Source organism: Erinaceus europaeus, chromosome 2 (genome assembly GCF_950295315.1).
Source record: "Erinaceus europaeus chromosome 2, mEriEur2.1, whole genome shotgun sequence".
Classification (NCBI taxonomy): domain Eukaryota; kingdom Metazoa; phylum Chordata; class Mammalia; order Eulipotyphla; family Erinaceidae; genus Erinaceus; species Erinaceus europaeus.
Genome location: NC_080163.1, coordinates 4,208,697 through 4,218,791, shown reverse-complemented (window position 1 = coordinate 4,218,791; position 10,095 = coordinate 4,208,697). Strand labels below are relative to the sequence as shown.

Genomic DNA, 10,095 nt, shown 5'->3' with positions numbered 1-10,095 from the left:
CTGGCCGGAGCTCATGATTATGCAGTAGCCTCATTAGCGCTCCCCGCCCCGACGCCCCGCCCGGTTCCCCCCAGGCGGTAGCAGCGGCAGCGGCGGCGGTGGCGACATGAGCAGCGGGGCGGCGTCCGGGACGGGGCGGGGGCGGCCCCGGGGCGGGGGGCCGGGACCCGGGGACCCCCCACCCAGCGAGACACACAAGTTGGTGGTCGTGGGCGGCGGCGGCGTGGGCAAGAGCGCTCTGACCATCCAATTTATCCAGGTAGTGGGCCCTCGCCCCGGGAGCCCTGGGGAGGGGGGGGATACCCCGACACCCCGACTTACCCCAGACCCTCGGAGGAAGGCTTCTGACAGTGACCGGAGTAACCTCCGCGGGGTCTCCACCCCGGACAGGAGGGTGCTGCCTCTACCCCCCGGGTGCCCAGCACCCTGCTCCGCGCTGACCCGCCCCTGGGCGCCCCCTGGGCGCCCCCTGTGCACCCTCAGTGCAGAAGAATCTCCCCATTCAGCCTGTAAGCCCTCCCATGGGCTCTCCCCCAAATGCTGAACCCCAGATTCCCCTCTGAGCACCTGTGCCCAGCACCCCTGAGATCCCCGCAGTGTCGATGTTTCATCCCCTTCCCCCAAATCCAAAACTTCAGCCCAGACTTTGCCTCCGAGGCTCGTGGAGGACCCTGGTCCTGGTCCCGGTCCCGGTCCCGGTCCTGACCCTGAGAGGGAGAAGGGACCCAGGAGAATCAGATGCAATCAGATCCTGCCCTCTGGCCTTCCCTGAGAGCCCCACTGTGCCAGGTCCTGGGAGTCCCCCCACCCCAGGGAAAACCTGCTTCTCCTGCACCTCCAGCTTTCCTCCACCCACTCCCCAGCTCCTCTCAGGAATCCTGGTTAGCCCCCAAATCGTCTCCTCGGAAGAAGCCCCCAGAAAGACCCCACTCCTTGGGAGTTTCACAGACCCCCTCCAAAACATGTGTCTGGGGCCACCTGTAGTCTGTGACAAACTCTCCCAAATGAAACTGAGCGGCTTCTGAGGGGGGGTCTCCCCTACTTGTCCTCCCTCCACTTTTTGTGGCCTCACACACACCCCTCGTTGTCCCCCACTCCGCTTCCTCCCTGACAAACATTCCCCCTAAGGATGCCCCCACTGCCGATTCACTCCTTATATCTGAAAATCTGCCACGGCCCAAGAAGCCTCCACCCCGTTCTCGAGAAGCCCCCCCCACACCCTCCCCACGTGCAACCTCTAAGAAATCCTAGAAGGAGACCTCCCTCACACACACACACACACACACACACACACACACACACCCCAGGTGCTACTGCACAGCCACCATCTGTTCCAGGTGCCTTTAGAGACCCCGCTGGCAATGCCCCTGACTGAGGAGGCAAAGGCCCAGCTCTGGTCCCCTGGCACCCAGGAGCTAACCCAAAGCTGGCCAGAGTCCTGGCTGTAGGCGGGCAGGGACCCAGGCAGGAAGGGAGGGGCCCACCCGAGGGTGGGGCAGCTTCTCCCCCACCGGATTGAAACCGGGTCGTTCCCCTGGGAGGAGATACTGGAAACTGCTTGGAGGTGGGGGTGGGGGCAGGAGGAAAAGGAAAAGGAGTAAGGAGGAGGAGGACGAGGAGAGAGGGGGGGAGTCTAGATGCTTGATAATCTGAGCAAGGACCCTCAATAACTGAGCACCTACTATGTCCAGGCATCTTGCCAAATACTTCACAGGGCTTTTGCCTGAAACAACTTCACAAACACTGGCTTAAGTGCAGGGCTATTCTTATCCTGGTTCTCCAAATGAGGAAACTGAGGTTCAGAGAAGGGAAGTGATTTGATAAATGTGACAAAACCTGGATGCAACGGATAAACTTTATGCGGGGGTGGGGGGGGAGTGCAGAGGGGGATCTGTAGTAACCGCCCCCCCTGCCCCACCAGTCCTACTTTGTGTCTGACTATGACCCCACCATTGAAGACTCCTACACGAAGATCTGCACTGTGGATGGCATCCCTGCCCGGCTGGACAGTGAGCGTGGCGGGGAGGGTGGGTGGATGGGCGGGTGGATGGACAGATGATGGATGGGTACCTGGGTGAGTGGATGGATAGGTGGGTGGGTGCAGTCAGTGGGTGAGTGAATGGATGCATGGAATGGGTGAGTATATTGATGGGTAGATGCATGGGCGGTTGGATGGATGGTGATGGATGGTGATGAATGGATGGATGGATAGATGGATGGATGATGGATGGATGATGGATGATGGATGGATGGTGATGGTTGGATGGTGATGGATGATGGATGATGGATGGATGGATGGATGATGGATGGATGGATGATGGATTGATGGATGGACGATGGATGGATGGATGGATAGATGGATGGATGGATGATGGACGGATGGAATGATGGATAGATGGATGGATGGATGCAGTGAATAGATGGGTGATAGATGGTTGAGGAGGGTGGGTGGAGGAGTGTGTGTGTAAATGCATGGACAGATGGAGGATGGATGGATGAATGATGGATGGATGGTGGATGGATGGATGGTGGATGGATGGATGGTGGGGTGGATTAATGGATGATGGATGGATGGGTGGATGATGGATTGATGAATGGATGATGGATTGATGGATTGATGGATAGATGGATGGACAGATGGACGGATGGATGCAGTGAGTTGATGGGTGATGGATAGATAGATGGATGAGGGTGGGTGGAGGAGTGTGTGTGTAAGTGCATGGACAGATGGAGGATGGATGGATGGATGGATGGATGGATGGGGTAAGGATAGACTGATGGGTGTGTCGTTGGATAACTGGGTCATGGCAGATGGATAATGGACAGATGGGTGATGCTTGGATGAGTGAGTGGGGAGGAGAGGTGAGTAGATGGACAGACAGATGAAGTGCATGGATGGATAGATCGTGGCTAAGTGCACAGTGGATGATGGAGGATGATGGGTGGAGTGGGTGAGTGGGTGGCTGGAGGATGGATGGAGTGTATGTGGCTGGGTGGGTGGATGGACAGACAGATGCAGAGCATGGCAGGAGTAAGGGCTCCGGCGGGCGACCCCTGTCCCTGCCCCCACAGTCCTGGACACGGCAGGCCAGGAGGAGTTCGGCGCCATGCGGGAGCAGTACATGCGTGCGGGGCACGGCTTCTTGCTGGTGTTTGCCATCAACGACAGGCAGAGGTGAGCAGCCGCGGGTCGCGGGCACGGGGGTGGGGTGGGCTGGGTGCCGGCAGACCCTCACGCCACCAGCCTGACCCACAGTTTCAACGAGGTGGGCAAGCTCTTCACGCAGATCCTCCGAGTCAAGGACCGCGACGACTTCCCCATCGTGCTGGTCGGGAACAAGGCAGACCTAGAAGCACAGCGCCAGGTGGGGACCCCATCTCTGTCAGGGCACCTCCCAGATCTCCACAAATGTCACCCTCCCTGAAGTCCTGCTGCCTCACTAGATGAGCGGTCCCCAAGTCAGCCCCTCGGGGGTCCTCAGCATTCAACACAGGGGTGCCCGGTGGGTAGGGGGGCAGAGGGAGCCCTCTCCCACCGCCCTCAGCCAGTCTCCTGCCTTGTTGCTGCTTCTAGTCCCTGGCCCATTTTCAGCCCCTCCCTACCCCGTTAGCTTCACTGCCCCTCCCCTGCTCACAGCCTTTCCTTGGGTCCCCCCCACACCCCCAGGACAGCCTCTGTGTCCTCTGCTCAGATCTGGTCTATGGTGGTGCCAGGGATTAAACCTGGGACTTTAGAGCCTCAGGCATGAGAGTCTCTTTGCAGAACCATTATGCTCCGTAGCTTCACCATAGCCCTTTCCCCCCCCCCCCTCCAGGGTTATTGCTGGGCTCGGTGCCTGCACCATGAATCCACTGCTCCTGGAGGCCGTTTTCCCCCCTTTTTGTTGCCCTTGTTGTTGTAGCCTCGTTGTGGTTATCATTATTGCCATAATTGATGTTCGTTGTTGCACAGGACAGAGAGAAATGGAGAGAGGAGGGGAAGACAGAGAGGGGGAGAGAAAGACAGACACCTGCAGACCTGCTTCACCGCCTGTGAAGTGACTCCCCTGCAGGTGGGGAGCCGGGGCTCGAACCAGGATCCTTCAACCCGTCCTTGTGCTTTGCGCCAGGTGCGCTTAACCCACTGCTCTACCACCCAACTCCCTAAATCTTTTTTTTTAAAGATTTTATTTATTTATTAATGAGAAAGATAGGAGGAGAGAGAGAAAGAACCAGATATCACTCTGGTACATGTGCTGCTGGGGATCAAACTCAGGACCTCATGCTTGAGAATCCAGTGCTTTATCCTTTGTGCCACCTTCCAGATCACTTTAATTTAATTTTTTTAAGGGATTTGTTGCCATTGTTAAGAGCAAGAAGTGCATTTTTTTTTTTAACAAGACAGAAAACCAGAGCATCACTCTGGCCTATGAGATTTCAGAGACTGAACTCTGGAACTCATACGTCCAAGTCTAGCGTATTAGTCACCATGTCCCATCCCAGACCCAAGAGGGTTTGTTCTTGGTCTTTTTAAATTAATTCTTAAAATCATCTTTATGTATTTGTTGGATAGAGACTGCCAGAAATGGAGAAGCAGAGGGAGAGAGACAGAGACACCTGCAGCACTGCATCCCCACTTGTGCAGCTTTCCTCCTGCAGATCGGGCCTGGGGACTTGACCCTGGGTCCTTGCACACTGTAACATGTAACAAACAGTTTGGGATCTGCGGCTCGAACTGGGATCCTTATGCTGGTCCTTGTGCTTTGTGCCACGTGCGCTTAATCCACTGCACTACTGCCCACTCCCTCTTTTTAAGAAAGTTTTAATTATCTTTATTTGTTTATTGAACATAGACATATAGAAATGCAGGGGGAAGGGGGAGATAGAGAGGGAGAGAGAGAGACACCTGCAGCCCTGCTTCACCACTCGAAAAGCTTTCCCCCTCCCTGCAGGTGGGGTCTGGAAACTTGAACTCGGTTCTTCGGAACTGTAACATGCGTGCTCAGCCAGGTGCGCCCCCACCCAGCCCCTAGAGTGCACTCTTTATCATACACAAGGACCTGGGTTTCAGCCCTCAGTCACCTCCTGGGAGCACCCACTCAGAGAAGCTTCACGAGTGCTGGAGCGGTGCTGTGGTGTCTAGCCTCTGTCCATCTAAGAACAAAATAACAAACTTCAAAAGCACCCACCAGGAGTAGTGGAGTCATCCAGGGCTGGAGCCCAGCAGTAGGCAGATAACCCTGGCGGCAAAGAGTAAAATAAATATTTATCTTTATGAGGATGGAATGGGAGTGACAGAGATGGACAGAGAGGCCACATGGTATGTGCTCGTGCCGGGGACTGAACTGGGAGCCTCTGGGGTCTCAAACATGTGAGCCCTGTGGACTGCTACTCTGTATTTATCTATCTACTTACTTATTTAATTATTGGCTAGAGACAGCCAGAAACCGAGAGGGAGAGAAATAGACACTTGCAGCCCTGCTTCACCACTCACAAAACTTCCCCTTGGCAGGTGGGGACTGGGGGCTCGAACCTGGGTCCTTGCAGATTATTACATGTGCAATCAACCAGGTATGCCACCCGCCAGCCCCCCCACCCCCAGGATTTTTCTTGCTCTTTTACTTCCTACCTCTTTTTATTTTTCCTAAAATTTTATTTGTTTATGAATGGGAGAAATAGGAGAGAGAGAGAGAAGGAGAATCAGAGCTCCACTCGGATCCATGTGTTGCCAGGAATTGAACTCAGGACCTCGTGCTTGAGTCAATGCTTTACCTCCCGGACCACTCTTTCTTGAATATTTTTATTATTTATTTATTTATCCCCTTTTGTTGCCCTTGTTTTATTGTTGTAGTTATTATTGTTGTTGTTATTGATGCTGTTGTTGTTGGACAGGACAGAGAGAAATGGAGAGAGGAGGGGAAGACAGAGAGGGGGAGAGAAAGACAGACACCTGCAGACCTGCTTCACCGCCTGGGAAGCGACTCCCCTGCAGGTGGGGAGCCGGGGGCTCGAACCGGGATCCTCATGCCGGCGCTTGTGCTTTGTGCCACCTGCACTTATTCTTTAATTCTTTAATTTACTTCTCTAACTTTTTTTTAGATTTATTTTTAGTTTTTATTATTATTGCCACCAGGGTTATCACTGGGGCTTGGTAACTGCACTATGAATCCACTGCTCCTGGCAGCTGATTTTTTTCCCTTATTTTTATTTTATTGTATTGTTTAGTTTGACAAGACATAAAGCAATTAAGAAAGGAGGGGGGGATAGAGAGGGAGAGAGACAGGTGCAGCCCTGCTTCACCCCTTGTGAAGCTTCCCCCCTGCGGACGAGGAGGGGGAGAAGCCCGGTCCCTGTGCCTGGTGCTGTGTGCACATACTGGGTGTGCCGTGCCCGGCCTGCACCCCTTTTCTTGCCTCCAGGGTTATCCCTGGGGCTCGGTGCCTGCACTACAAACCCACTGCTCCTGGCAGGCATTTTGTTGCCCTTGTTGTTATTCTTGCCATTGGTGGTGTTGTTGGATAAGACACAGAGAAATCGAAAGAGGAGGAGAGACAGAGAGGGGGAGAGAAAGACAGATACCTGCAGACCTGCCTGACTGCTTGTGAAGCGACGCCCCCACATAGATGGGGAGCCGGGGGCTCAAACCCGGATCCTTGCATAGGTTCTTGAGCTTCGTGCCGTGTATGCTTAACCCGCTGTGCTACCACCCGACCCCCCCTTTTTATAAATTTATTCATTAAACATTTTTAATTATCTTTATTGACTGGGTAGAGACAGCCAGAAATCAAGAGGGAAGAGGGAAATAGAGGAGCAGAGAGACAGAGAGACACCTGCAACACTGCTTCACCATTTGCAAAGCTTTCCCCTTGCTGGTAAGGACTGGGGGGCTCAAATCCGGGCCTTGCTCATTGTAATGTGCGCACCTCACCAGGCATGCCGCCACTTGGTCCTTATTAATTATTTCTTCATCTTACATTATTTAATTATTTATTTTTGGCTAGAGACCGAGAAAATTGAGAGGGGGAGGAGAGAGAGAGAGAGAGAGAAGGTGGGGCAAGAAAGAAAGAAACCTGCAGCCTTATTTCACAGCTCGGCAAATTTCTTTCTCCTCTGCAGGTGGGCACTGGGGGCTTGAACCTGGGTCCCTGTGCATTCTGACATGTGCACTCTTCCAGGTGCGCCACTGCCCGGCTTATGTGTTCGGTATCTGTTTATTCTGGTGGCTCAGGTCCTTGCACATGCGTCACTTCACCCTTGCACCAGAGCTCCCCCTGATGCCCAGCACCTTGCATGTGGTGCTGGGGCTGGAGTCTGCAGTGTGGAGCAGGTTCCCAGCCTCCCTGAGTCCCCACCTAGGTGTAAGCCCCTTGGGGACCACCCAGGGTCCTGCATCCTCCCCCCTCTGCTGTGGGGGGCCAGAGGGAGGGTGCTGACTCCCTGCACTGCCCTGCACAGGTCCCGCGGTCTGAAGCCCACGCCTTCAGCGCCTCCCACCACCTGGCTTACTTCGAGGCCTCGGCCAAGCTGCGGCTCCACGTGGATGAGGCCTTCGAGCAGCTGGTGCGGGCTGTGCGGTGAGTGCGGGAGCCAGCCAGCCTGAGGGGGGGTTCCCGGCCAGCCCCCCCCCCCCCCGCCCCTGGGGCTCATCAGCCTCTCCCTGCAGGAAGTACCAAGAGCAGGAGCTGCCCCCCAGCCCGCCCAGCACCCCCCGGAAGAAGGCGGGAGGCTGTCCCTGCGTCCTCCTGTAGCTCCAGGGGGGCCCAGCTCTCGGGACCAGCCTTCCTTGCCACTCAGCCTCAGTTCCCCGCTCTGGGCCTTCCAGCATACACTACACCCCCACCTAACTCCTGGCCCCCCTCCCTGAGGGCCAGGGTCACTGTGTGCCTTCTGCCAGCGATGCCTGTTCCCCACCTTCCCAGCCCCCAGCGGGGCAAGGCCCCCCCCAGGTCACTGCTGTACATACGCCTCTCCCCTCAAATAAACATCACTGCCAGTGTCCACAGATGCCGTGAGAATGCTAAAGGGTGGGGCGGGTGGTGGGGAGACACAAGCTGAAGCCTTGACCCATCAAGAACCATCAAATCTGGGGTCCTTTGCTGGTGGGGGAGTGGGAGTACAGGCATGAGGGTGGAGGTGCAGACTAGGGGTCAGACCCTGCACCCCACTTCCCCTTCACAGGGCAACCTCTCTCTTCTGTTTGGGTAGGGGTGAGATCAAGGGCTTTTTTTTTTTTTTTTGCTCCAGAAGATCATTTTTTTTCCCATTTTGTTGCCCTTATTTTTGTCATTGATGTTGTTGGATAGGACAGAGAGAAATCGAGAGGGGGGAAAGACAGACGGCTGCAGACCTGCTTCACTGCTTGTGGGGAGCCAGGCGGCTCGAACCGGGATCTTTATATGCTGGTCCTTGCGCTTGGTGCCATGTGCGCTTAACTCTCTGTGCTATCGCCAGACCCCCCCCCCCCCAATGGCAAATGTTTATTTATTGCCTCCAGGGTTAGAAGGCTGGAGGCAATAAATAAATAAGTAAATAAATAAAGTTTGCCATTAATCTTCACCCCCCACTCAAAGAGAAGAGAGAGGCTTCCCTGTGGAAGGGGAAGTAAGGTGCGAATAACGGTTATGCAATGAGTCTCTCATGCCTGAGGCTCTGAAGTCCCAGGTTCAACTCTGCCACACCACCATAAGCCAAGGCTGAGCAGTGTTCTGGTAAAAAAGAAAATAAGGGAGTTGGGCGGTAGCGCAGCGGGTTAAGTGCACGTGGCGCAAAGCACAAGGACTGGGAGAGGGATTCCGGTTCGAACCCCGGCTCCCCACCTGCAGGGGGTGTTGCTTCACAGGCGGTGAAGCAGGTCTGCAGGTGTCTTATCTTTCCCCCTCCTCTCTCCATTTCTCTCTGTCCTGTCCAACAACGACATCAATAACAACGATAACCACAACAATGGTAAAACAACCAGGGTAACAAAAGGGAAGGAATGGCCTCCAGGAGCAGTGGATTCATGGTACAAGCACCAAGCCCTGGCAATAACCCTGGAGGAAAAAAAAGAAAAAACGAAAGAAATAGGGGCCCGGGTGGTAGCACAGCAGGTTAAGCACACATGGCACAAAGCACAGGGACCGGCCTAAGAATCCCAATTTGAGCCCTCCCGGCTCCCCACCTGCAGGGGAGTCGCTTCACAGGCGGTGAAGCAGGTCTGCAGGTGTCTGTCTTTCTCTCTCCCTCTCTGTCTTCCCCTCCTCTCTAGATTTCTCTGTCCTATCCAACAACACTAAAAAGGACAACAAAAATGGAAAAAGTGGCCTCCAGGAGCAGTGATTTGTAGTGCAGGCACCGAGCCCCAGCAATAACCCTTGAGGCAAAAAATAACAATAGTACATGGCAACTTCATCACTCCTGTGTCTTTTCCCCCTTTTATTATTATTTTTGGGATTATTTTTATTTTATTTATTTATTTATTTACCAGCGCACTGGTGGTGCTGGGGATTGAACCTGAGACCCTGGAGCCTCAGGCTGAAAGTCTCTTACAGAACCACTATGCTGTCTCCCCAGCCCCCTGTACATGGTAAAGTTTATTATTATTATTCATTCCCTTTTGTTGCCCTTGTTTTACTATTGTAGTTATTATTGTCGTTGTTGGATAGGACAGAGAGAAATGGAGAGAGGAGGCACAGCACCCAGCACACACAAAGCACTCAGGCTTCCGCCCCAGAACCATGAATGTCCCTCTGTTTTCCAGTTGGGAACAGAGATTAGCTAACTCCCTTTCCCCGCTCCCATCATCACAAACTGCTTGGCCAGCGCTCAGCCCTCCACCCTTTGCCCAGGGACTGGGTGTGCTCAAGGCAGTGTGGTTCAAGTCCACTGCCCTTCCCCGAGAACCCCAGCTCTGCAGGGCTCGGCCCTCCTGCCGGGCAGGGAGACTCCTACTCTTACAGCAGACACCATGACACCCCTGCCTGAGCCCTGCCAGGAACTCAGGACAAGAGCAGCAGGCTCGCAGTCACCACTTCCACGCCCCGGTCTTCTGCTCAACGCTCCCTCGCTCCGCAGGGCTGAGTCCTGATTCCTGGCGGGTGGGGATGGTGCCACCTCTTTTCTTCATTTTTCTTTCATTCT

The 10,095-nt window shown here is 54.5% G+C and overlaps 1 protein-coding gene across 3 annotated transcripts in view; it reads left to right on the top strand.

Moving 5' to 3' along the window:
• The first annotated feature begins 36 nt into the window (after positions 1-36).
• RRAS (RAS related) overlaps positions 37-10,095 on the top strand; it is a 78,175-nt gene continuing 68,116 nt past the window's right edge. Inside the window, exons 1-6 of one of the 3 annotated variants that reach the window (XM_060174661.1) lie at positions 51-259; positions 1,922-2,009; positions 3,073-3,175; positions 3,257-3,365; positions 7,435-7,553; positions 7,643-7,737. In XM_060174661.1, coding sequence (XP_060030644.1) covers positions 107-259; positions 1,922-2,009; positions 3,073-3,175; positions 3,257-3,365; positions 7,435-7,553; positions 7,643-7,727 — 657 coding nt within the window. In that variant the 5' untranslated portion in view covers positions 51-106 and the 3' untranslated portion in view covers positions 7,728-7,737. Of the gene's footprint in view, positions 260-1,921; positions 2,010-3,072; positions 3,176-3,256; positions 3,366-7,434; positions 7,554-7,642; positions 8,050-10,095 lie in introns of those variants that run through there. The other 2 variants (XM_007531311.3, XM_060174651.1) reach the window with 2 other exon arrangements.